The sequence below is a fragment of the Microcaecilia unicolor genome, chromosome 1 (genome assembly GCF_901765095.1).
Source record: "Microcaecilia unicolor chromosome 1, aMicUni1.1, whole genome shotgun sequence".
Classification (NCBI taxonomy): Eukaryota; Metazoa; Chordata; class Amphibia; order Gymnophiona; family Siphonopidae; genus Microcaecilia; species Microcaecilia unicolor.
In genome coordinates, this window is record NC_044031.1 from 6,770,296 (window position 1) to 6,797,386 (window position 27,091).

General features: G+C 46.2%; 2 protein-coding genes across 2 annotated transcripts; both read left to right on the forward strand.

The window, feature by feature from the left end:
* LOC115460630 (gastrula zinc finger protein XlCGF7.1-like) lies at positions 1-21,923 on the forward strand. The gene is made up of 3 exons (XM_030190396.1): positions 1-34; positions 20,990-21,858; positions 21,903-21,923. Exons 1-3 carry the CDS (start codon positions 1-3, stop codon positions 21,921-21,923), a joined length of 924 nt encoding a protein of 307 aa, XP_030046256.1.
* Positions 21,705-23,046, forward strand: LOC115462631 (gastrula zinc finger protein XlCGF57.1-like). Its single transcript, XM_030192627.1, has one exon. It carries the CDS (start codon positions 21,946-21,948, stop codon positions 23,044-23,046), a length of 1,101 nt encoding a protein of 366 aa, XP_030048487.1. The 5' UTR covers positions 21,705-21,945.
* Positions 23,047-27,091: the final 4,045 nt, after the last annotated feature.

Below are 27,091 nucleotides of genomic sequence, written 5' to 3' on the forward strand. Positions count from 1 at the left end.
ATGAAGGAGAATTATGAGACTCTGATGTCTCTAGGTAAGGATTTCATGTGACTGGCAGTGGGTAACACGGCCCATGGTTCGGCAAAGTGCTTGTGTCATGGGTCTATATGTATAAATAAAGTATTAAAATTAGTACTACAGAAAATATAAATTATGTAGTAAAAACATACAAATGAATACTAAAAAATAAACAGATACCATACGATGTTCTTACATAGTAACACAGTAAATAATGGCAGATAAAGACCTGAACGGTCCACCCAGTCTGCCCAACAAGATAAACTCATTTTACATGGTATGTGATACTTTATATGTATACCCAAGTTTGATTTGTCCTTGCCTTTCTCAGGGCACAGACCGTAGAAGTCTGCCCAGCACTGTTCTTGAACTAAGTTCTGAAGCTAACATTGAAGGCCCTTAACATTTACACTCTAGCCCATCCCTATCTAATCTTGTAAAAAGATTACTTCCTGTATGATTCAGCCACAAAATTTTCTAAAACTGATAAGGCGCAATAGTGTAAATAACCTCTAAAAATGTAAGAATTATAGCATATGAAACGTCTAGCCACCTGCCTGGAGTTACCCTGTGGCCACTTAGAGGGTCTGTCCCCAGCACAGCTCAGGTCTGCTTGCACCTGCCGCTTGTGCTTTAAACTAGCACCCTCCTCCCACCGACTGGGTCAGAACCGCCTCTGGTCGAGTCTCCCACTCTCAAATTATCCCCACTGATTTCTAGGTTACTGGAAGCCACACTCCTAGTGGTCCAAAGGTTCCCACAAAGTAGTCAGAAACCCAACACACAAACTACCAGGATTCTTTATCAATCTAGACAGGCAGAGTCAACAAACTAATAGTGTTTATCGTCACACAATTTGGAACTGTGAAACAAAAAGTGCAATCAGCAGAACAATAGCAGGTAACTAAAATATGAATCAATTATAACACTAACTAAACATTTGTATACTATCTAATAGTACCTGGGAAGATTAGCACATATAACTGTTCACAGAATCTCAGCAAAGAGATCCTACTCTCTTCTTCCTAGCTAAGACTGGAGGGAAAACCGGTACATTCTAAAGGAAAGGGCTCCTGGGTCAATCAGAGCCCAGAACAACAAGTTTCAAAAATAGCTGGCCACATCACTGCAGATCTTTTCTCTGTAGCAGCTTTAAACATAAACATGCACCATCTGCTGGCCAAACTAGAGAAATACACTATAGGCTTAACACCTACTGTTTTGTCACAATAATATATGGGGGCCCTTTAACTAAAGCTTAGAAAAGCCCATTCTATAGCTATGGCCTCTTCTTAGCAGTTAGCGTGAGCCAAGCTTTAGTAAAGTGGCCCCACGGTAAGAAATTGCGCAGCACTTCTAAAATATCTTATTTATACAATATCCATATCCTATATAATAAAAAGCACCTCCAACATTCTGAAGCTGACTCCGTGGCAGTGTAGGGTTCGTAAGTCTGTAGTTCAGCGTTTCATTGGCTCTCACTGTCCCCGTCGAGGAAACGGAACGCTGCATAGTTGCCAAGCAAACAAACGCGACGTCACAGGAACGAAGAACCAATCAGACAGAACGGAACTTGGAGGAGGGAAGTGGAGTGGATTGAATCTCTAGCAAACAATCATATACAGGTTGGTACGAACATTAGTGGAGGCAAGTGCACAGAACGGAAGGGAAGACAAGCATTTAATTACTTTGTCACTCACACACATACACACACACACACAGACAGACAGACAGACATCACACACACATATACAGGGAGGTATGAACATCAGGGGAGGCAAGTGCACAGAACGGAAGGGAAGACAAACATTTAATCACTTTGTCACTCACATCACACACACACACACTCAATCACTTTGTGTATCTCTCTCTTACACTGTCTGTAAAACACACTGTCACTCTCAGTCTCTCACATGGGCAACTGTATGTTGCATTCTCACGAGTAAGGAGCTCTTCTGATGTGATTGTTAAACTGATTGAATGGCCTGAACAAGGAAAACCTTTACACAAAAAATATTGTATATAAAGAAATCTTACACATGTAAACAACAATTACATTCAGAATACAACCGTGGAAACATTAATGGCAGGAACTCATTACATTACTAGCGCCTGTTTCATTGCGTTAAGAAACTGGCCTTTTTTGCTAGTGTATGATAAAGCTAAAAGCCAGGGAAATCTTGCCTCAACAGTTTTTTGACGGTGTGATTAAAATGTTGGAGGCGATATACTGGTGTGGATTGGGAACTGGTTAAAAGATAGAAAACAGAGTATATGCGGGTTGCAGGGAACAAATCCTAAGGAAACTACAGACTGCTCAGAATACGGCAGCCAGGCTTATCTATGGAAAGCGCAAAACCCCTCCGGGAAAAACTACACTGGCAACCAATCAAGGAACGTATTGCTTTCAAGATTTGTACCTTTCTTCACAGAATAATACATGGTCTAACTCCGAGTGATATGGTAACTGACCCCCTTCCACCCCCCAAAGACATTAATAAAAATATGACTGGAGTAGCACAAAGCAGAAAACCTTGTTTGAAATGGTATTTTTGGGAAAAATGGATATATTTTCTATTTGGATTTTGTACGTTTAGTGCAAAACGTCCAATGTCCAAATTAGATGCACTATCAAAAATGCTCCTCCTACCATCACTCCTAATGAACTCAAATATACATTGAACAGTAAAGGTGAAAGCACAATAGACTTGCCATGAAGATGAGATTGAGTTTGTCCTGTGCTCACAGTCTGCCTTTTTGCTTAAATGTTCTGCATCAGGTTACACCAAATTCACTACGCCTTTGCAATAAATAAAATGATCTATTGCATCGAAGTCTGCCAATGTATTATATTGAATAAGGATTAGGATTCAACAATTTTTTATTGATGACTAAACATAGCATGTACATATCACATCTTGTATACAGGAAATCTCAGTGTACACAAAAATTCTGTGCTTTCTATTTACATGTCGTCATCTATTTTAATGTTGCTCCCTCCCCCTCCCCTTCTCTCCCTTAAGCTCTGAAACCCTCATATTTGCCAATAACCATTTAACTTGATTAAATTGAATATACAGACATTTGTTCAACCTTTCCACCAGACATTTACATTTGCTCTTAAACTATTCTCCATATTCGTATTTGCAGCACTTATTGTCACCAGTTGAAATTATTAGTCTCCTACGAGTGTCCACAGTTCTCAGGTGAGTCCGAAGACCAACTCAAACACATGTAAAGGTTAAATTGTCTGGTAATATGTTTCTCCCTTCCATATCTACACATTCCATATCATCAAGCTGATCAATCCATAGACTGGTGGGTTGTGTCCATCTACCAGCAGGTGGAGATAGAGAGCAAACTTTTGCCTCCCTATATGTGGTCATGTGCTGCCGGAAACTCCCCAGTATGTTCTCTATCTCAGCAGGTGGTGGTCACACACAGCAGCAGCTCTGGCTAGGCCTCCAAGCCTAATTTTTAGGTTTTGTTGAGGCCTGGGGTTGAGGGCTCTTTTGAGCAAGTGCAAACCTGGTGGTGCCAGGTCCCTCCTTTTCTCCCCCCTCCCGCTGGCTCCGTTTAAAAAAAAAAAAAAAAAATTTTTAAACGTCTTTAAAGGCGTTTAATTCGACGTTTCTTTAAACGTTCATTGCAGCTACTCACTGGGACACCAGTTCGTTACAGCTCGGAGCGGCAAGCAGGTAATTTTACCTTTTTATAGCGGGCAGGGGGTTCCCCGATTCTTCTCCTCGTGGCAATGGCGTCGGAGGGCGAGGGCGCAAAGGGTCGCTCCCCGGATCGCTGGAGCGCTTCTAGAGGGGATGCGGGGGTTTTACAACCTGATTCGCCCTTGATGGGTGATAGTTTAGTGACCGATGAATGTCCCGGTCGTTCCTCCGGCGTGGCGGTTTTTTCCCGCCATAAACGCCCATCCCCCGCTCCTCGCCTCCGCCATCTTGGCCGGCCACGCGGCTCGGACGGCTTCTTCGGGGCCGCCCTTGAGGTTGGAGACATTAATGCCATGAACGCCCTTAATTTGGGCGACGGCACAAAAGTGGCTAAAGTTAAGCGCCGTTCTTCCCGCGCGGCTCCTTCACGGAGTTTCGCGCCGGACGCCATTTTGGATGCGCAGCATGTCTCTCCCCCGCTATTGCGAGCGCCGGTTGAGAGTGCGTCTAGGGCTGTTGCCCAGGCTGCGGAAGTGCACAGTCTGGGGGGTTTCTCCCCCGAGTTTGTTTTGCTGCTGCATCAGGCTTTCCTCATGCAAAACGCTGCCCCTGCTCCCTCTTCGGATAAAGAGGTTGAGGTTCCCAGAGGTAAACGCCCTCGGGTTGATTTCCAGGCCTTGGAGGACTTTTGTCTCCTCCGATGTAGATGAGGGCAGCGTGTCTGAGGTCTCCCAACGATCCTTTGCGGATTCCTTGGAGGAGATAGATCCCCGCTCGGATGGAGCGGATGACCCCTCTGCAGCGCGGCTTTTTAGCCCAGAGGATTTGCCCAACCTGTTGTTACAGGCCATGGACACTTTGAAGATTTCCTCTCCGGAGGGACGTCTCTCCCTCAGCCCCTGTTGGCTCTGCCATTATGCTGGGGACGAAGCGCCCGCCTAGAACCTTCCACGTGCATGATGCCATGCACACCTTAATTGCGGCTCAATGGGATGTCCCGGAAACGAGCCTTAAAGTGGCTAGGGCTATGTCCCGCCTCTATCCTTTGGCTGTGAGTGAACGTGAGGCCTATCTGTGGCCTACCGTGGATTCTTTAATCACTGCGGTGACTAAGAAAACGGCGTTGCCGGTGGAAGGTGGCACGGCCCTAAAGGACGCCCAAGACAGAAGATTGGAGGCGGCCTTAAGGTCGTCCTTTGAGGCAGCTGCTTTAAGTTTGCAGGCCTCAGTTTGCGGCTCCTATGTGGCCAGGGCGTGCCGGACTATGGTGCAGCGGGTTTCCCCCTCGGATCATTCCTGGAGGGCTGATTGGCCGGCCCTGGAATCGGGCTTAGCCTATTTGGCAGACTTGCTGTATGATGTCTGGAGAGCCTCAGCTAAAGGCATGGCTCAGACAGTCTCTGCGCGGCGGTGGCTTTGGCTGAATCATTGGTCTGCTGACCACGCCTCTAAATCCCGCCTGGCTAGATTGCCTTTTAAAGGCAAGCTGCTCTTTGGGGTCGAGCTGGACAAAATCGTGACCGATCTCGGCATGTCTAAGGGCAAGAAATTACCAGAGGCCAGGGCTCGGGTTAGTACTCGTCCCGATACCTCCAGAGGACGGTTGCAGGAAGCCCATCGGTACCGCCCGGGCAAGTCGGGTTCCTCTGCCCCCTCTTCCTTCAAGAGGAATTTCTCCCCCAAGCAGCATTCCTTTCGCAGAGACCGCCGTCCCGGAGGTGCTCCCTCCGGTCCTCCCCCAGGGTCTCGTACCCAATGACGGGGCCTTGGTCCACGCCCCAGTGCAGATTGGAGGACGGCTGTCCTCGTTTCTGGGCGAGTGGACCACTATAACTTCAGACGCGTGGGTGCTGGAAGTCATCAGAGACGGCTACAAGCTAGAGTTCTGCCAACCCTTAAGAGACGGGTTTGTACTCTCTCCCTGCAAGTCTCCGGTCAAGCTGTGGTAGTGCAGCAGACCTTGGACAACCTGATCCGCCTGGGTGCGGTCGTTCCGGTGCCAAAAAATCAGATTGGCAAGGGACGTTACTCCATTTTCTTTGTGGTTCCAAAGAAAGGAGGTTCTGTCCGGCCTATCCTCGACCTCAAAGGGGTCAATCGGGCCTGGAAAGTGAGGCACTTTCGCATGGAGACTCTCCGCTCTGTTATAGCGGCAGTGAAGGCAGGAGAGTTCTTGGCTTCCTTGGACATCAAGGAAGCGTACCTGCATATTCCCATCTGGCCTCCTCTCCAACGCTTTCTGCGTTTTACAGTCCTGAGACGACACTTCCAGTTCAGAGCCCTCCCTTTCGGGTTGGCTACTGCTCCGCGGACCTTTTCCAAAGTAATGGGGGTCATAGCGGCCTTCCTGCTAAAGGAAGGAGTACAAGTCCATCCTTATCTGGACGACTGGTTGATCCGAGCCCCCTCTTATGCAGAGTGCGGCAAAGCTATGGACCGGGTAGTTGCTCTTTTGAGCTCCCTGGGATGGATCATCAACTGGAAGAAGAGCCAGCTGCGCCCGACTCAGTCCCTGGTGTATCTGGGAGTTCGATTCGACACCCAAGTGGGCAGAGTGTTCCTGCCAGACAATCGGATTGTCAAGCTTCAGGCTCAGGTGGACTAGTTCCTAGTAGCCTCTCCTATTCGGGCTTGGGACTACGTGCAGCTGTTGGGCTCTATGTCGGCCACGATGGAAGTAGTGCCCTGGGCCAGGGCTCATATGAGACCACTACAGCTATCTCTGCTGCTGCGCTGGACTCCGTTGTCGGAGGATTATGCTGTGCGCCTTCCCGTGGACCCAGCAGTGCGCAAGGCGCTGAGCTGGTGGACGCAGACAGACAAGTTGTCTGCAGGATTGCCTCTGGTGACCCCGGAGTGGATTGTCGTCACGACAGACGCCTCTTTGATGGGCTGGGGAGCCCACTGCTTGGGAAGGACAGCGCAGGGGCTCTAGTCTCCTGCAGAGGCAAGTGGTCTATCAACCTCCTGGAACTCAGAGCCATTCGGTTGGTGTTATTGGAGTTCATCCCGGTACTGGTGTTGAAGCCTGTACGGGTCCTGTCGGACAATGCCACGGCTGTGGCCTATATCAACCGCCAGGGAGGTACCAAGAGCGCCCCTCTAGCCAGGAGGCTATGAGTCTTTGCCAGTGGGCGGAAGCGAACCTGGAGCAGCTTTCAGCGGCCCACATTGCCGGAGTCATGAATGTCAAGGCGGACTTTCTCAGTCGCCATACCTTGGAGCCCGGAGAGTGGCAACTATCTGCTCAGGCGTTCTTGGACATCACGAAGCGCTGGGGCCAGCCGAGCCTAGTTCTGATGGCGTCATCGGCCAATGGCCAAGTGCCGCGCTTTTTCAGCAGAGGACGGGACCCTCGATCCCTGGGAGTAGATGCTCTTCTCCAACAGTGGCCGACACAAGAGCTCCTCTATGTGTTCCCGCCCTGGCCCATGTTGGGCAGGGTGCTAGACCGGGTGGCAAAGCATCCCGGCAGGGTAATCCTGGTGGGTCCGGATTGGCCCAGACGTCCCTGGTATGCGGACTTGTTCAGGCTCTCAGTCGACGATCCTCTGTGGCTGTCAGTGGAGCAGGGCCTGTTACATCAGGGTCCCGTGGTGATGGAGTATCCCTCTCCCTTTGGTCTTACGGCCTGGCTATTGAGCGGCAGCGTCTGAGGAAGAAGGGCTTCTCAGACAAGGTCATCGCCACTATGCTGAGAGCGAGGAAGCGCTCTACTTCTACTGCTTACGCCAGGGTTTGGCGTATCTTTGCAGCATGGTGTGAAGCAGGCTCACTTTCTCCCTTCACTGCTCCAATTTCTTCAGTGTTGGCGTTCCTGCAAGAAGGTCTGGAGAAAGGCCTGTCGCTCAGTTCCCTTAAAGTCCAGGTAGCGGCTCTGGCTTGCTTCAGGGGCCGTCTGAAGGGTGCTTCCCTGGCTTCGCAGCCAGATGTGGTGCGCTTTCTCAAGGGAGTTAATCACCTGCGCCCTCCTCTGCACTCAGTGGTGCCTGCGTGGAATCTCAACCTGGTGCTAAGAGCATTGCAGAAGCCGCCTTTGGAACCCTTGTCGAGGGCATCTCTGAAAGACCTGACGTTGAAAGCAGTCTTTTTGGTGGCTATCACTTCAGCCAGAAGAGTTTCCGAGCTCCAGGCGCTCTCATGTCGAGAGCCTTTTCTGCAGTTCACTGAGGCAGGAGTGACTATTCGCACAGTGCCTGCCTTCCTGCCCAAGATTGGTTCTCGCTTCCATGTGAATCAGCAGCTCTGTCTCCCTTCCTTTCGTAGGGAGGACTACCCAGAGGAGTACTCCGCTCTTGAATATCTGGATGTGAGACGAGTCATCATCAGATACTTGGAAGTGACCAATGATTTCCGGAAATTGGATCATCTGTTTGTCCTGTTTGCAGGTCCTCGTAAGGGTCTGCAGGCTGCTAAGCCTACAGTGGCAAGATGGGTCAAGGAAGCCATTGCAGCGGCTTATGTGGCCGCGGGGAAGGTGCCGCCTATCCAGCTGAAGGCTCACTCCACGAGAGCTCAGGCGGCCTCGATGGCAGAGGCCGGATCCGTCTCCTTGGTAGAGATATGCAAGGCGGCAACGTGGGCTTCGGCTCATACATTCTCCAAGCATTACCGTTTGACTGTGGCTGCACGGGCGGAGGCCCGGTTTGGAGCTTCAGTGTTGAGGTCAGGGATTTCTATGTCCCGCCCTGGGTGAGTACTGCTTCGGTACATCCCACCAGTCTATGGATTGATCAGCTTGATGATATGGAAGGTAAAATTATGTATAATCATACCTGATAATTTTCTTTCCATTAATCATAGCTGATCAATCCATAGCCCCTCCCAGATATCTGTACTGTTTATATTCTGGTTGAATTTTAGGTTCAAGTTTAGCCTTCAGTTACTTCAGGAGGACTTCGTGTTCAAGTTCTTCTTTCACTTGGATTCTTCAAGAGTTGAGACGAGTTTGTGTTACAGTGAGCTGCTGCATTCCTCTCCCCTCCGTTTTACGGGGCTGGATTGAGACATAAATTCTGCCGGCACTCCCTCCCGCTTCGTGCGGCTGTAGGGCAGCTTTGTACCCCTCCCGCTTCGGCGGTGTTAGGGTCAGTCAGCTCCTCCCGCGGTTGCGGTTGCAGGATAAGCCAGATCCCCCCGCATCGGCGGGTGTGGTGTCCCTCCCCCGCTCCGCGGGGATGAGCTGGACGGATTCCCCTCCCCCACTTGTGTGGGGATGAGCTGGGTTAATTCCCCTCCCCCGTTTCGGCGGTGGTGAGCTGGGCAGAGTGTCCCTTCGTGGGTGTAATTCTCTAAGTGCTGAGTCCTGCGGATGGAGCTTTGATATCGACATACTGAGGAGTTTCCGGCAGCACATGACCACATATAGGGAGGCAAAAGTTTGCTCTCTATCTCCACCTGCTGGTAGATGGACACAACCCACCAGTCTATGGATTGATCAGCTATGATTAATGGAAAGAAAATTATCAGGTATGATTATACATAATTTTACCTTCAACCCACTCATCGATTATAAACCCACCCCCCTACCACCCTCTCATCCTCCCATTCCTAGCCTCCCCCCTATTGTGTTGGTAGCTCTCTCATAAGGAGTATATCCTCTTCCAAAGGATTGGTGAATTCTCCCTTAATTGTATCATTCTGTTACCTACCAATTGGGCCCCCCATCTGATTAAGAACAGCACTACGAGCCCGTGGGGCAAGGTTATTTATGTAACATTTCCAAATTAAATAAAATTCTCTTTGTTTCTTAAATTTTAAATGCACCTCCCTTAACTCCATTAATAATAAAGCATGCAGTCTATTTCGCCACTGCCAGTAAGAAGGCGCCTCTTGTTGAACCCAATTAGCTAAGATGCATTTTTTACCTATAATATATGCCCTATATAATAGCAAATTATGGTGAACAGCACCAGCCCCTCTCAATGGCCCCAATCCCAACAATGTATTCTCCGGCCTCAATGGCACCTGTTTACCCAGAATACGTCCCATGTAACTATTCAGTTTTATCCAAAAATTCTGTATCTCAGGGCAATCCCAAAAAGCATGGAAATATGAACTCACTGTTCCCACACATTTACTACAGCTCTGTGAATCCACCCCCCCATTTTATATAGTCTCGACTTAGAGGTGTATGCTCGATACAGTACTCTTCCCTGGCATTCCCGAAGATCTGCACTGGTTATTTTCTGTGGAATTTGTCGCATATTATTAACTATCATTTGCGTTGTTACTGCTGTCTTCAAATCTGCTGACCATTTGTACAATAGATGCTGGAGTTCTCTGTGTTTGTTATGGTGCATCAACCGTTTATGAAGTAAAGATATTGATACTGCTTCCTCATTAGGCGTTTCAAAAAGCCGATCCAGCACGTCAATTACGTCTACCGCTAGCGACCCACGAGGAAGACTCGCAATATAGTGGGAAATCTGCTGATATGCGAATTTATCCATCCACATTAATTCTCCTAACCCTAAATTGTCCAACTTCCGAACAGTTCCATCTGAATCTACTATATCATGAAGCAGGACAATTCCTTTTTGACACCATCTTTTAAAACAGGAATTTTCTATACCTGGCAGAAAATCTCCATTCCCCCTAATAGGCAATAACCTACTATAATGTTCATCAAAGTGCCATTCCCGACCCAATTCTTTCCATACCATTCGAAGAGGACGGATCACTATATTATTCCTTACGTGCATTGGCAAGGTTCCATGGTGTGCCTGTAATACATATTGCAGCTTCAAAGGGCGTACCCAATCCTCTTCCACCCCCCTCGGGGTATAATGCGAAGTTCCCCTCATCCAGTCTCCTATATGTCTCAACAAACACGCTCTATTGTATCGATACAGATCTAAGACTCCAAAGCCCCCCCTGTACCAGGGGTCCATCAGGTTCTGCCACTTTACTTGTGGCCGCTTCTTGTTCCAAAAAAACTTGGAAAGCATGCCCATCATATTCTTCCAGTCCCTTTTAGTAAAATAGAGCGGCAGAACCTGGAAGTAATATAGCCACTTTGGAAAAAGTATCATATTATACAGGGAGATCCTCCCCGATAGGGAAATTGGCATATCGGACCACCTACCCAGCAATCTCCTTGTATATTCAAATAAATGTGTCCTATTTAACCTATATAATTGCGCCGGATCTCCCGATAATTGTATGCCCAAGTATGTGAACGAATGATCCGTCCTTCTGAATGGACAATTCAAGTTACCCCATTCCGTCTCCGGCATATACTGTATAGTGTTTGTACCTCTGACTTGTCTAGATTAAGACAAAATCCTGAAAAATCGCCATACTCTCTAAATAGTTCCAAAGTATTTGCTAATGACTCCTTTGGGTTCTGAAGGATTACCAGAAGATCATCCGCAAATGCAGAGATTTTGAATTGTTCAGTTCCCAAAGGCACTCCCTTAACGTCAGTTGTATGTATAATGTCTCTGATCAAGGGGTCCAACACCAGCACAAATAAAAGAGGCGAAAGCGGACACCCCTGTCTCGTGCCTCTAGCAATGTCAAATTGTTTGGAAGCCACCCCGTTTACTAGCACTTCCGCCACTGGATGATTATAGATCGCTTTTATAGCCTCCATAAAAAAGCCCCGAATTCCATAGGCTTCCAGCGCCGCAAACATAAAATCCCAGCGCACTCTGTCAAAAGCCTTGTGTGCATCAAAGCTAACAAGAAGCGCGGGAGTCTTCGTCTGTTTAATTTGTTCCAGCGCTAGTAGAATCTTTCTCATATTCTTCGCCACTGAACGTCCCCTAACGAACCCCACCTGTGGGTCTGAGACCAAGCAAGGGAGAAATCTAGCCAACCTATTGGCCATTATCTTGGCCAACAATTTGGCCTCAAAGGATATTAAAGATATGGGCCTATATGATTCTGCCCTATCCGGGTCTTTTCCTGGCTTCAAGAGCACTATTATCTGCGCTACTCTCAGCGATTCCGGTAATTCTCCCTTAAGCACATGTGCATTTAGTACTCTTGCTATGCACGGTGCAACATCTTCTACCAAGAGTTTATACAACTCTGCTGAAAACCCATCCACTCCCGGTGTTTTGTTCAATGGGCTGCTTCGTATGTTCCAACTAACCTCGTCCTCAGAGATTTCCGCTTCCAGAACGGTCTGCTGCCCATCTGTAATTTGTGGTAAGTCTTTTCCTTGTAAATACGCCAGCGGCTCTAGTCCCTCGTCCTCCGGTGGGGAATACAGCTCTGCATAGAAAGCTTCAAAGACCCTCACCATATCCTCGTTCCTATGATGTTTCACGCCCCGCGCATCCTGAATCTGTGTCACCCATCTCCTGCCCCCCACCTGCTGTACTAATCGCGCCAATAGTTTCCCCTGTTTATTAGCATGCTTGTACATCTGATATCTATAGTATATCAAAGAATGTTGTGCTCGAGACTGGTTTCATTGATTTAGTTCTACCTGCGCTTCCATATATAATTTTTTTTGAGCAACAGAGCGTGTCTTACCATAGCTCTGTCGAAGGTGTCGCACTCTAGTCTCCAGTCGAATCATTTCAGCCTCTTTCACTTTTTTCTTATGTGCTGAGTATGAAATGATGTGTCCCCGCAGCACAGCTTTAGCTGCTTCCCAAAAAAGTATGGGATCTGACTGATAGCTGTCTCCATTGAGCTCTGCATATTCCTTCCATTTGTCTTTTAAAAAAGCATGAAACATTGCATCATAATATAACGCTCTTGGGAATTTCCACCGAAACCGGCTTCTCAAATCACTATCCCATTTCAGCGTGACCCATATCATAGCATGATCAGACACTTGTGTGGGACCTATCTCCGCCTGTGTCAGTTCAGTGGTAATGCTGTGAGACAGTAACAAATAATCTATACGGGACTGCGTCCCATGCGCCCTGGAAAGGTGTGTAAAGTCCCGCTCCCCTGGATGTAGCAGGCGCCATGAGTCCAACAGATCCAAGGCTGTGCACACCCATGGCACCCCCTTAGAGTAATTCACCTGCCTGAGCTTCGAGGGGCCGGTGCTGTCCACCCATGGATCAAATACCATATTGAAATCTCCTCCCACTATTATTGGGGATTGCTCAAATTTTTGTATCTGTCGAATAACATTCTGGAAAAACTTTTTGTCATATTGATTGGGGGCATATATATTAACCAGCAGAAGTGGCTTAGTCCCAAGTGTAACCTGTTGTATAACATAACGGCCCTGTGGGTCTATAATCTTACGATTCAGTACACATTGCACCCCCTTACGGATCAATATAGCCACCCCTGCTTTTTTATTGAGTGCAGGGCTATCCACCACTTCCCCAACCCACCAGCGACATAGTTTGCTGTGTTCTAATGCAGTTAAGTGTGTTTCCTGCAGCATAGCTATGTGTGCCTTATGTCTGTTCAATGTCTGCAATATCTTCGTGCGTTTAATGGGAGAATTTATCCCCCCCACATTCCATGAAATTATCTTTACCATCTCTCCCCCTCAGTCAATCCATTGAGTATCATTTTTACCCGGTCATTCATTAATAAGGGAGAGAGGTATCCCAGCTTACCCCCCTCCCCGGTCTTCCTCCGCAAATCACCAAACCTTCTAGTTATTTCCACAAGCTTCCCTCGGTTACTCCTATGGGATTCCAGCCCCCTTATTCTTCCCCCCCCTCTCCCCTCCCCGCCGCCCCAATTCTCCCCTATCTCCCACCCCCCTCCCCCTCCCCTCCCCAACTCCCCTCCCCATTCTGTAAGTTCTTTATGAGAACTCATCACGTGTAGATGCTCTCCGTCCCCCATGAATACATTCCCAACAGCTTAACACGAACATGTAATTAACCATAAACATAGCTATTTCCCAAGCCCTCGTTTCCTCAATTAACCATCCATCGTCATTCAAACATGTCCTTCCAAACAAACCTGAACTGCAATTGCTCTAACGTTCCCCCTGTTCAGCAAACTTAACTTAATTCTATACCCCCAGTCACTTAAACTTGCATCTTCTGTGTGCTCCTCTGCGCTCTGGGGTGAACAGTAGCTCCTCAACGACTCCTGGTACTGGCCTGCTTCCCGATTTTCCTGCAACTCATGCCGTGCCTTCTGGCTGCAAATTGTTAATAAACTCCTGCGCCTTTGTCACCTCCGCAAAGAGCTTCTCTGTTCCGCCATGATGAATTTTCAGCTTCGCGGGATATATCAGGGCAAATCTGATTTTTCTCCGGTGTAGCTCTGCACAAATGGGCGAAAATTCTTTTCTGGCTGCTGCCACTCGCGCTGAATAGTCCTGAAAACAAAGGACTTTCTGTCCCTCGCACTTCAATTCCCCTCCAGCACGTATCGCCTGCAGGATTGCTTGCTTGTGTCCATAATGCAGAATTTTTAAGATCACCGCACGAGGCCGCGCGTTTCCCGCTCTCTTCGGGCCCAGCCGATGCGCCCTCTCAATCCTCAGCGGGCCCGGTAAGTTGTTGAGGTGTAAGGTTTTCGGGATCCAATTCTCCAAAAATGTGCCCAGTTCTGTTTCTTTAACTTGCTCTGGTATCCCAATGAGCCGCAGATTATTCCTTCTTGATCTATTTTCTAGATCATCAATCTTGTTTTCTAAGTCTGTGATCCTTTTTAATAGAGTCCCCGTTGGCTGCTCAGATTCTGTCAGGCGATCTTCCACATCACTAATACGCTGCTGCATTTGATCTAGGTCGAGGTGGAATCCGTCCAGCCGGTCGTGCGCCACATCCGCTCGGTCAAAGACTGCTTGCAGCTTTTTATCAAGTGCTGCTTCCACCGCCGCTGTAACTTCGGCCGTGATTTCCGCTGTCCACATGGACCCCACGCTTGAACTTGGGGATTGTTGACCGGCGGCCATCTTAGGCTCCGCGGCCGCTTTACTTTTGTCTTTTTCTTTACGCTGTATTTTCGCCGCCATTCGGGTTTGCGCTGTCAGATCTTCCAGCCGTACAGCGTTCGGTCTTACTTTTATCCACTACTGTAGAAGGTAAGCCAATTAGTCCGCGTTATAGCTGATTAATTTTTGTTAGATGAGCGGGACTGGCAGGAGCGTCTCTCAGACACGTCTTCACTCCTGCATCGCACCACGTGATCCTTTCTTGAATAAGGATTAATTGTTGACCCTGACTCAGGTGAGTGAAGTGCAAACAGTCGTGAGAAGAGAGGTCATCTGAAATTTGATTGCAGATTCAAAAACTGCTACCGGTCTACAATTTTCTGCAACAGTTAAATTTGCTCAAAGAGATTTTGGTATAGGAGGCAGTTCAATACTGACAATATCACTGGGATAAAATCCCTCTTGTAGAGTTTTATTAATGAAACTAGTTAGCCATATCAGCGTGTCCATTGGAACACTCGAAAGCTGGACAAACATCTATAAAGCAGGATTTATTAGAGAGTTTATTTAAGGTTCGGGCAACTCAGATGAAACCTTATTCCAGACCTGTCCCCAGGAATAATTTCAGCAATCCTATCTGTTGACATATCATTGATTATTCTGGCTGAGATATTTAAAGTAAATGATTGTCTGTGGAAGAGTTAGTGGTTAGTGCAGTGGACTTTGATCCTGAGGAACTGAGTTCGATTCCCACTGCAGCTCCTGGTGACTCTGGGCAAGTCACTTAACCCTCCATTGCCCCTGGTACAAAATAAGTACCTGAATATATGTAAACCGCTTTGAATGTAGTTGCAAAAACCTCAGAAAGGCGGTATATCAAGTCCCATTTCCCTTTCCCTCTTCCCCCTTTCCCGTATGACATCACAATATCAGAAGTGAGCCAAGTATTGGGCAATCAAGCCATTGTGACATCACTGATGAGGTTGGCTCTTATTGGTGGGATGAGTGGAGGAGTAGCCTAGTGGTTAGTGCAATGGACTTTAAGCCATTGTGACATCACTGATGATGTTGCCTCTTATTGGTGGAATGAGTGGAGGAGTAGCCTAGTGGTTAGTGCAGTGGACTCTGATTCTGGGGAACTGGGTTTGATTCCCACTGCAGCTCCTTGTGACTCTGGGCAAGTCACTTAACCCTCCATTGCCCCTGGTACAAATAAGTACCTGAATATACAGAAAGGCGGTATATCAAGTCCCATTTCCCTTTCCCTTCCCTTTTAAGAGTACTTAAATCTTGTAAGTACCATAGGAATGAAGCTTCTTTAGTTTTCCTCTTCTTTCTCAAGGGTGCTGACTGATCTAGGTCTTGTTTTACAAAGCCATGCTAGCAATTCCCGTGCGGCCAATGCAACAAAGCCCGTTCAATTCTTATGGGCTTTGTTGCATGTGTCGTGCTGGAATCACTAGCAGGGCTTTGTAAAACGAGCTCTTAGTGCTGTAGAGCTTGCTTGAACATTGGAATAAGTCATCGATATAGGACAAGCGGCTGTTGAATCAGGTTTAGCTTACACTATGCCAAATCAGTCAACATCAGTTTTGTTTCATCCCATAGGTTAATAGAGTCCGCCATTTGTCTTATTGATCTTGAGATTCTCAAATAAAAATCAAGAAGACCATGATTGGACTACATAATCAGTTACCATTTTAAGGGACCCTTAAAGGGCGGAAGGAGTTGCACCGACCCTGGTGTGAGTTCTGGCTTTGGCACACACTGAAGGGCATAATCGAACGGCGCCGGCCATCTCCGGGGCCGGCTCCGCAAATGGGCAGAACCAACCGTATTTTCGAAAAAGATGGCCGGCCATCTTTTTTTCCGATAATACGGTTGGGGCCGGCCAAATCTCGACATAAACGTTGAAATCGCCGGGTTTCAGATAGCTGGCATCGGTTTTCACCGATAATGGAAACCGAGGCCAGCCATCTCAAAACCGGCCAAATCCAAGGCATTGGGTCGTGGGAGGAGCCAGCATTTGTAGTGCACTGGTCCCACTAACTGAATGTAAAAAGCCCTTCCCTTACTGATCTGGAAAGGAATGGGCATGCATGAAGGAAATTGCATGCAAATGAGCTGCTCGCTATTAGCGCACAGTTTCCTTCCTAAGAAGGGAAACGACGGCAGTTGAGGACACCTCTGACACCCTTTTTATTTATTTATTTGGATTTTGTATCACAAGTAGCAGCAGTGGGATTTGAACTGGCCACCTCTGGATTGCAAGACCAGTGCTCTAATCACTAGGCCACTCCTCCATGCTACTCCACTCCCTTGAAATTTGGCCATCCCTGTGGGGGGCAGTTGAGGACGTCCAAAATGTTTGAAAGAAGGACATCCACGCCTTCGTTATGCCTCCTCTGACACATACATACCCCCACCCCCCCCGGATGGCCAAATTTCAAGGGAGTGGATGAGTGGCAGAGTGGTCTAGTGGTTAGAGCACTGGTCTTGCAATCCAGAGGTGGCCAGTTCAAATCCCACTTCTGCTACTTGTGATCCAAAATCCAAGTAAATAAATAAAAAGGGTGTCAGAGGCATATCAAAGGCATGGCTGTCCTCACAGAAACATTCTGGACGTCCTCAACTGCCGTCACAGAGAAGGGCGTCCTCAACTGCCGTCGCAGGGATGGAGGCATAGCAAAGGACATATGGAGGGGCATAATTGAACAAAAACGTCTATCTCCATGGGCGTTTATCTCCACGAACGGGTCCGTGAAGGGGCGGACCAAACCGTATTTTTGAAAAAAAATAGACGTCCATGTTTTATTCGACAATTTGTGAGCTGGGCGTTTTTGTCTTTCAGCGATAATGGAAAATGAAAGCGCCCAGCTCAAAAACGAATAAATCCAAGGCATTTGTTCGTGGGAGGGGCCAGGATTCGTAGTGCACTGGTCCCCCTCACATGCCAGGACACCAACCGGGCACCCTAGGGGGCACTTTTACAAAAACAAAAAAAAAGGTAAAAGAGTTCCCAGGTGCATAGCACCCTTCCCTTGTGTGTTGAGCCCCCCCAAATCCCCCTCAAAACCCACTGCCCACAAGTCTACACCATTACTATAGCCCTAAGGGGTGAAGGGGGGCACCTACATGTGGGTACAGTGGGTTTGGGGGGCAGTGTGGAGGGCTCCCATTTACCAGCACAAGTGTAACAGGTGGGGGGGATGGGCCTGGGTCTACCTGCCTGACGTCCACTGCACCCCCTAACAACTGCTCCAAGGACCTGCATACTGCTGCCAGGGAGGTGGGTATGACATTTGAGGGTGAACATAAAAAGTTGTGAAACGGCATATTTTTGTGGTGGGAGGGGGTTTGTGACCACTGGGGGAGTCAGGGGAGGTCATCCCCGACTCCCTCCAGTGGTCATCTGGTCATTTAGGGCACTTTTTGGGGCCCTATTCATGGAAAAACAGGGTCCAGGAAAGTGCCCTAAATTCTCGCTAAAAACGCATATTTTTTTTCCATTATCGGTGAAATGCGCCCATCTCTGTTCAGCCGATAACCACGCCCCAGTTCCGCCTTCGCCACACCTCTGACACGCCCCCATCAACTTTGTCCGCATCCGCGACGGAGTGCAGTTGAAAACGTCCAAAATCGGCTTTCGCTTATACCGATTTATTCGTTTTTGTGAGATAAACGTCTATCTCCCGATTTGGGTCGCAATATAGGCGTTTTTCTTTTTCGATTATAAGCTGGATTGTAAAAAAAAAAAAAAAAAGACAAAAGTTTTTGAAGTTGTTTTTTTTCGGGTTGGGAGGTGGTTAGTGACCACTGGAGAAGTCAGGGGAGGTCATCCCTGATTCCCTCCAGTGGTCATCTGGTCAGTTCAGGCACCTGTTTGATGCTTGGTCGTGAAAAAAAAGGGACCAAGTAAAGTCGGCCAAATGCTCATCAGGGCTGCCCTTCTTTTTTCCATTATCGGCCGAGGGTGGCTATCTCTTAACCACGCCCCCGTCCCACCTTCGCTACCCTGCTGACCTGTCCCCTTGAACATTCGTCATCCCCACGACGGAAAACAGTTGAAGCCGGCCAAAATCGTCTTTTGATTATGCCGATTTGGCCGGCATTGGGAGAAGGGCGGCCATCTCCCGATTTGTGTCGGAAGATGGCCGCCCTTCTCTTTCGAAAATAAGCAGGACTGCTTCATTTAGATGGTATACAAATGTTTTAGTTTAATTTAGAGGTGATTTCCAAAATAACATATATAATGCATCTGACACAAAGTCTATAACGTGACAAATCATACATCAAAAATATACTTCTTTATTTGAACCCTCTAATATTATTTATTTGTAACACTTATACCCCGCACTTTCCCACTCGCTAGCAGGTTCAATGCGGCTTACATAGTACATCAGGTTTACAAAGTGAATAGAATGAATACAGCTGTAATATAATGAATGAAGAGGTGGTCATTTGGATGTGGGTAGGTGAGACGGGCAAAGGAGGAGGATGGTAGAAGTAAGGGAGGGGGAGGCAGGTGTGTGATGGGATTAACAAGTTGTTTAGTATGGGAGAATGTGTAGGGAATGTGTAACCCCTGAAATCAATCTAGCTGCTGCATTTTGGATGACTCGCAAAGCCCTGAGTCTTGTAGATGCTATTCCGAAATACAGCGCATTGCAGTAATCCATTACTTCTGCCTTCGAGACATTCAAAACCAAACCATTCACCAACTTTCAATGTCTCCTGTGGAAAAAGCCACTTTTACCGGCAGCAATGAAATGTGGTTTCAGTGTGCGGGCAGTCCTACAGCCTGACTTCACAACAGGACACATTTACTGCCGTTCAGTAAAAGGGCCCCTAAATGATCTACTAAATAAACCTAAACATGGAAACTTGACCTAGTGTGAAGGCAAAGCCCGATATCTTTTTTCATGTCCCACACAACATCTTTCAGAGGCAGGTCTCAAGGGTAACTCCATAAGGACACGCCTTAACGTGTGACGCATTTCATCACAAAATAATGGTAAATTTATCTCTGTACAGCCTGTAGTTGTCTATGTGACGCTTGCTTATATTGAAACCTCCCATCAAGCCTCCTACCGTGTCCTGGGACCTCAGTGTTGTCTTCACTCAGCTCAGCCACTTGATACCTGGATGGGCTTATCTCACAGAGAGCCTGATGATAAAAGGTAAATGCGGGTGCATTCACCTGTGCCCCCATGATCTTTGGGCAGAAAGCGCCCGAGCGAAGCCATAATGCAGAGCTCATTTAAATTAAAGAGGACACTCCGTGCAATTTTTTTGGGGGGAGTGTTGTATTTTTTCCCTTTTCTTGGTGGACATCTAACATAACACCAGCCACGGAAGCCTAAGAGAACGTAGAAAGATTACTTTACCTGCAGCGCATAATTAAGCTGTAAACGGTGCCAGAGGATGTGGTCAAAGTCCATAAAAATATTTTTAGTCAGGTAGACTTTGTAGAGCCATTGCTCATCACTAGAAAATGAACCATGAGAAATAGATCTACTTTTTTGGGATCTGCTAGACACTTGTGGCCAGACTGGTCGCTATTGGAGACAGGATCGGGACTCAATGGCTATTCTTATACCTATGTGGAAAGTGGAATTAGAAAAGGTACAGAGAAGGGTGATGAAAATAATAAAGGGGAAGGGATGACTTCTCTATGAGGAAAGGCTAAAGGGGCTAGGGCTCTTCAGCTTGGCGAAAAGACGGCTAAGGGGAGATATGATAGAAGTCTATAAAATAATGAGTGAAGTGGAACGGGTAGACGTGAATTGCTTGTTTACTCTTTCCAAAAATACTAGGACTAGGGGGCACGCAATAAAGCTACAAAGTAGTAAATTTAAAAGGAATCTGAGAAAATTTGTCTTCACTCAACATGTAATAGAAACTCTGGAATTCATTGCCAAAGAATGTAGTAAAAGCAGTTAGCTTAGCGGGGTTTTAAAAAGGTTTGGATGGCTTCCTAAAGGAAAAGTCCATAAGCCATTATTAAAATGGACTTGGGGAAAATCCACTGCTTAAATAAGCAGCCTAAAATGTATTGTACTGTTTTGGGATCTTGTGTGTGACCTGGATTGGCCACTGTTGGAAACAGGATGCTGGGCTTGATGGACCTTTGGTCTGTCCCACTATGGCTATACTTAAGTACTTATAGGACCAAAAAGGAGCTTTTAAATATCAACTTGAGCGTGATTATGTATTTTATCTGCATCTTTGGTAACGATCAGCTTAGATTTGTTGTATTTCAGAGAGGAAGTGGTAAATTTGTAAAGGGCTACAAAACTGTGCTAGTAAGTGGCCCTAAAATCCCTATTTTTTAAATAGAGGCGTAAATGGTTGTGTTTGTTCGTTTTCCAATTTAATAATGACGGCCTCAGCCTGTGATACATTAGGATTGCAGTATTTTGGACCTCTTGTTTTTGTATGTCTTTTCCTACAATAATACACAATGCGCTTTTTTTAAATTTAGAACAAGAGGAGCCTAAAAACAGTAATCCAGAGACACATAACTGGAAGCTCAGTGAGAAGCCTGAAGGGGAAAAGATGTTATCAGAAAGAGACAAAGAGAAAACTTCTTCCACTTCTGACTGGGGAGAAAAGGAAAAGAATCAAAATAGACAAAAACCTTCACCAGGAGGCTCAGCTCTGTGTGAAAACAGTATCTGTAATATCATTAAGACAAGGGAAGAGGAGAGAAACCAGATGAGAGATCAAAGCTGTTCCTGTGATATTTGTCAGATATTCCTCAGTGATCAAGAAGTTCTAAAATCATATCACAGATCTGATACTGAAGAGAGACCATCTACATGTACGGACAGTGGGGAAAACGTCAGTGAAAAGAGAGACCTACAGGGACAACAGAAAACAGTCATAAAAGAGAAACATTTTACAAGTTCTGAATGTGGGAAAGGTTTCAGTAGGAAGAAAGAGCTAATGCAACACAAGAAAACTAATAAAGAAACTACAATGTGTACATTTACAGAATATGGGAAAAGCTTTACGAACAAAGCAGACATTATAAAATATAAGAAAAACATCACTGATGAGAGAATATCTTCATGTCCTGGATGTGAGAAAAGCTCCAACAAGGAAGAAAATTTCCACCAAGGACAGAGCTCAGTTTCAAGTGCAGAATGTCAGAAAAGCTTTAGTCAAGAGGAAGCAGTCGCAGATCATCAAAAAGCTCAAACTGCTGGGGAACCGGACACTTCTACTAAATCTGAACAAATATTTTGCAGGAAGGCAACACTCTCAAAATACCAGGAAATCAAGAAAAATGAGAGTGTTAAAAGTGCTTTTTGGGAAGGAAACCTCACAGTGCGCAAGAGACTTCATTCAGTAGTGAAACCGTTTACATCTACTGAGCGTGGTAAATGCTTCAGTCAGAAGGGAGCACTCACTAGACACTGTAGAATCCATACAGGAATGAAACTATTTACTTGTACTGAGTGTAATAAGAGTTTCAGGCATAAGGTACAGCTCACAGAGCACCAGAGAATCCACACAGGAGGGAAGCCATTTACATGTACTGAGTGTGGTAACAGCTTTAGTGTGCAGGAAACATTGATTAAGCACCAGAAAATCCATACAGGAGAGAAGCCATTTATATGTAGTGAGTGTGGTAAAATCTTTACTGAGAAGGGAACATTGAACAAACACCAGAGCCTCCACACAAGAGAGAAGCCATTTACATGCACTGAATGTGGTAAAAACTTTAGTAAGAAGGGAACACTAACTAGACACCAGAGAATCCACACAAGAGAGAAGGTATTTACATGTAGTGAGTGTGGTAAAAGCTTTATTCAGAAACATAACCTTATAACACACCAAAAAATTCATTTAGGAGTGAAACCATTTACATGCAGTGTCTGTGGTAAAAAGTTTACTAAGAGGGCGGCACTAACCATACACCAGAGAACTCATACAGGTGAAAAGCCATTTGCATGTACTGAGTGTGGAAAAAGCTTTAGGCAGAAGGAAACACTGACCGCACACCAGAATGTCCACACAGGACTGAAGCCATTTCTATGTAGTGAGTGTGGTAAAAGCTTTAGTGACAAGGGAAAACTGACCATACACCAGAGAATCCACACAGGAGAGAAGCCATTTACATGCGGTGAGTGTGGTAAAAGCTTTAGTGACAAGGGAAAACTGACCATACACCAGAGAATCCACACAGGAGAGAAGCCGTTTACATGCAGTGAGTGTGGTAAAAGCTTTACTCAGAAGGGAACACTGACCGCACATCAGAGAATCCACACAGGGGAGAAACCTTTTAAATGTACTGAGTGTAGTAAAGCTTTCATTACTAGGGCAAAACTTGCAAGACACCAGAAAATCCATTCAGGAGTGAAACCATTTCCATGCAGTGTGTGTGGTAAAAGCTTTACTGAGAAGGGAGCACTGACCAAACACCAGAGACTCCACACAGGAGAGAAGCCATTTACATGTAGTGAGTGTGGTAAAAGCTTTAATGAGAAGGGAAAACTGACCAAACACCAGAGAATCCACACAGGAGAAAAGTGATTTACATGTACTGAGTTTGGCAAAAGCTTTATTCAGAAGGGAGAACTTATAAGACATTTAAAAATCAATTTCTGAGTGAAACCACTTATTTTTTTATTTATTGTATTTGTACCCCACATTTTCCCACTTTTTTGCAGGCTCAATGTGGCTTACAGAGTATGGAAATGAGAACGTCATTATGTGACATAAGAAAACAGTCGATCATAAGCTGAGGTGAAAGAGGAATTTAGGTAGAAGGTGTTAGGTAAGGTTGTGAAAGAGGTGTTTTGGTGTACTTGGGTGGTTTAGGGAATGATTTGTTTCAATGAGGGTGACTTTTGTAGGCTCTGTTGAAGAGATGTGTTTTCAGAGCTTTGCGAAAGCTGGTTAGATTGGTCATGGTTTTTAGGGCCATGGGTAGTGCGTTCCAAAACTGTGTACTTTTGTACTCAAAGGTGGTAGCATAAGCCTGTTTGTACTTCATTCCTTTACAGCTGGGAAAGTTCAGGTTGAGGAATGTGCGGGCCGATCTTTTGGCATTCCTGGGCGGTAAGTCCACTAAGTTTAGCATATAGAGTGGTTCGTGAGGTCTTGTTTGAATTGTTTGGGTGCAGATCTTATTAGGCTGGTAGGGCAAATGTCAAGTTTGCATTGAGATTTGGCATATTTACTGAGCCAGTGTGTGAGTTCATTTGTTGAAATCAGGTCAAAATTGGTCCATGATCGATCGGCCGGGTATTCCCCGGGATTTGGGTCTAAGCATTCAAGGAAGCTTGTATACTCAATGGTATTGCTTGGTATCATATGTCGGAGCTTTGTGATTTTATCATTGAAATAGTTTGCTAGGTTGGTTGCTGATGGGGTGTCTATGCTGTTCGAGGTGACCCGTGTGGTGTCTATGAGTTTGTTTACAAGTGAGAAGAGTTTGTGCGTGTCCTTGTAGTTTGGTCCTATTATAGTTCTGTAGTACGTTCTTTTGGTATGTCTGATTTTGTATTTGTATTTTCTTTGTACCTGTTTCCACTCTTTGAGTGTGTGATCATCTTTTTTTTTTTTGCTCTTCTAACCTGTGTTTTTAGTTCTTTCAGTTCTTCGTTAAACCATGGGATTGGGTTGTTCCTGTATATGTAGTGAGTGTGGTAAAAGCTTTAACGTGAAGGTAACTCTGACCAAACACCAAAGAATCCACACAGAAGTAAAATCATTCTCCATGTAACGAGTGTAGTAAAAGCTTTAGTAGGAAGCTAGGAATCAAGCACAGATCACGCACCAGAAATGTTTGTACGTTTGGGAAGCTTGCCAGGTGCCCTTGACCTGGATTGGCCGCTGTCGTGGACAGGATGCTGGGCTCGATGGACCCTTGGTCTTTTCCCAGTGTGGCATTACTTATGTACTTATGCACAGAGTAGTGAATCTATTTACATATACTACTACTACTACTACTGTTTAGCATTTCTATAGCGCTACAAGACGTACGCAGTGCTGCACAAACATAGAAGAAAGACAGTCCCTGCTCAAAGAGCTTACAATCTAATAGACAAAAAATAAAATCAAATCAATTAATGTGAACGGGAAGGAAGAGAGGAGGGTAGCTGGAGGCGAGTGGTTACAAGTGGTTACGAGTCAAAAGCAATGTTAAAGAGGTGGGCATTCAGTCTAGATTTAAAGGTGGCCAAGGATGGGGCAAGACGTAGGGGCTCAGGAAGTTTATTCCAGGCGTAGGGTGCAGCGAGACAGAAGGTGCGAAGTCTGGAGTTGGCAGTAGTGGAGAAGGGAACAGATAAGAAGGATTTATCCATGGAGCGGAGTGCACGGGAAGGGGTGTAGGGAAGGACGAGTGTGGAGAGATACTGGGGAGCACCAGAGTGAATACATTTATAGGTTAGTAGAAGAAGTTTGAACAGGATGCGAAAATGGATAGGGAGCCAGTGAAGCGACTTGAGGAGAGGGGTAGTATGAGTACAGCGACCCTGGCGGAAGACGAGACGGGCAGCAGAGTTTTGAACCGATTGGAGAGGGGAGAGGTGACTAAGTGGGAGGCCAGCAAGAAGCAAATTGCAGTAGTCTAAACGAGAGGTGACAAGGGTGTGGATGTGGGTTTTGGTAGAGTGCTCAGAAAGAAAGGGGCGGATTTTACGGATGTTGTAAAGAAAGAAATGATAGGTCTTGGCGATCTGCTGGATATGAGCAGAGAAGGCGAGAGAAGAGTCAAAGATGACCCCAAGGTTTCGAGCTGAGGAGACAGGGAGAATGAGAGAGCCATCAACAGAAATAGAAAACGGGGGGAGTGGGGAGGTGGGTTTGGGGGGAAAAATGAGAAGCTCGGTTTTGGTCATGTTTAATTTCAGGTGGTGTTGAGACATCCAGACAGCAATGTCAGACAAGCACGCTGAAACTTTGGTTTGGATGCAAGGTGAGATATCAGGGGTAGAAAGGTAGATTTGGGAGTCATCAGCATAGAGATGGTAGGAAAAGCCATGGGATGAGATTAATGAACCAAGGGAAGAAGTGTAGGTAGAAAAGAGGAGGGGACCAAGAACAGAACCCTGAGGTACGCCGACAGGCAGAGGGATAGAAGTAGAAGAGGATCCACCAGCGTGAACACTGAAGGTGCGGAGGGAGAGGTAGGAAGAGAACCAGGAAAGGACAGAGCCCTGGAATCCAAGTGAGGACAGGGTATCGAGGAGTATGCTGTGATTGACAGTGTCAAAAGCAGCGGAAAGATCAAGAAGAATGAGGATGGAATAGAGACCTCTGGATTTAGCCAGTAATAGGTCATTGGAGACTTTAGTAAGCGCAGTTTCGGTTGAGTGGAGAGGGTGAAAACCAGATTGTAGTGGGTCAAGAATAGCATGTGAGGAGAGAAAATCAAGGCAGCGGTGCTGAACAGCACGCTCAAGTAATTTGGAGAGAAAAGGGAGGAGGGAGATGGGTCGGTAATTAGAGGGACAAGTAGGGTCGAGTGAAGGCTTCTTAAGGAGAGGTGTGACCACAGCATGTTTAAAGGCAGTAGGGACAGTCGCAGTGGAAAGTGAGAGATTGAGAATGTGACAGATAAAAGGAATAAGAGCAGGTGAGATGGCATTAAGAAGGTGGGTGGGAATGGGATCAGAGGAACAGGTGGTACATTTTGAGGAAGAAAGGAGAAGTGTAGTTTCCTCTATAGTAACTTCAGGAAAGGAGGAAAAGGAATGAGGGAAAGGAGAGAGAGGGGAACGGACTAGTAGTGGAGGGAGAGGTGGCGAGGTAGAGAATTCAAGGTTTATCTTTTGAACCTTGTCGTGAAAGAATTCAGCAAGGGTCTGAGGAGATAATGAAGGGGGAGTTGGGGGAGGGGGAACCTTGAAAGATTTCAATGAGTTGAAGAGAAGTCGAGGGTTAGAGCCAAGAGAGTTGGTCAGTTGGATATAATAATCCTGTTTGGCGCGTTAAAGAGCAGATTGGAAGGAGGTCAGCATGAACTTAAAGTGTAAGAAATCAGCAAGGGCCCAAGATTTCCGCCAGAGGCATTCGGGGGAGCGGGTACAGGAACGTAGGTAGTGGATATTTATTTATTTTATTTATTTGTTGCATTTGTATCCCACCTCTTTGCAGGCTCAAAGTGGCTTACAATACATCATGAGTAGTGGAAGAATACTAGAAAATAAAAATTTAGTATTACAGAAGGATCTTGGTCAGCATGATGATAATAAAACAAAGTAATAGTATACAAGCAGGTATTTGAGAAACAGTTCTAAACATAGATAGGCGAGTTGTGCATATTCACATTGGTTGGTCTTTGTGGTACGCTTTATTAAAGAGATGGGTCTTCAGTAATATGCGGAAGTTCGTTCTTTCGTAGATCGATTTCAGGCTGCACGGCAGTGCGTTCCATATCTGTGTGCTCAGGTAGGTAAAGTTTGACGCATGCATTAGTTTGTATTTCATTCCTTTGCAGCTGGGGAAGTGCAGATCAAGGAATGTGCGGGATGATCTTTTGGCATTCCTAGGTGGAAGGTCTATCAGGTCAGACATATAAGCTGGTGCGTCTCCATGGATGATTTTGTGAACTAGTGAGCATACTTTG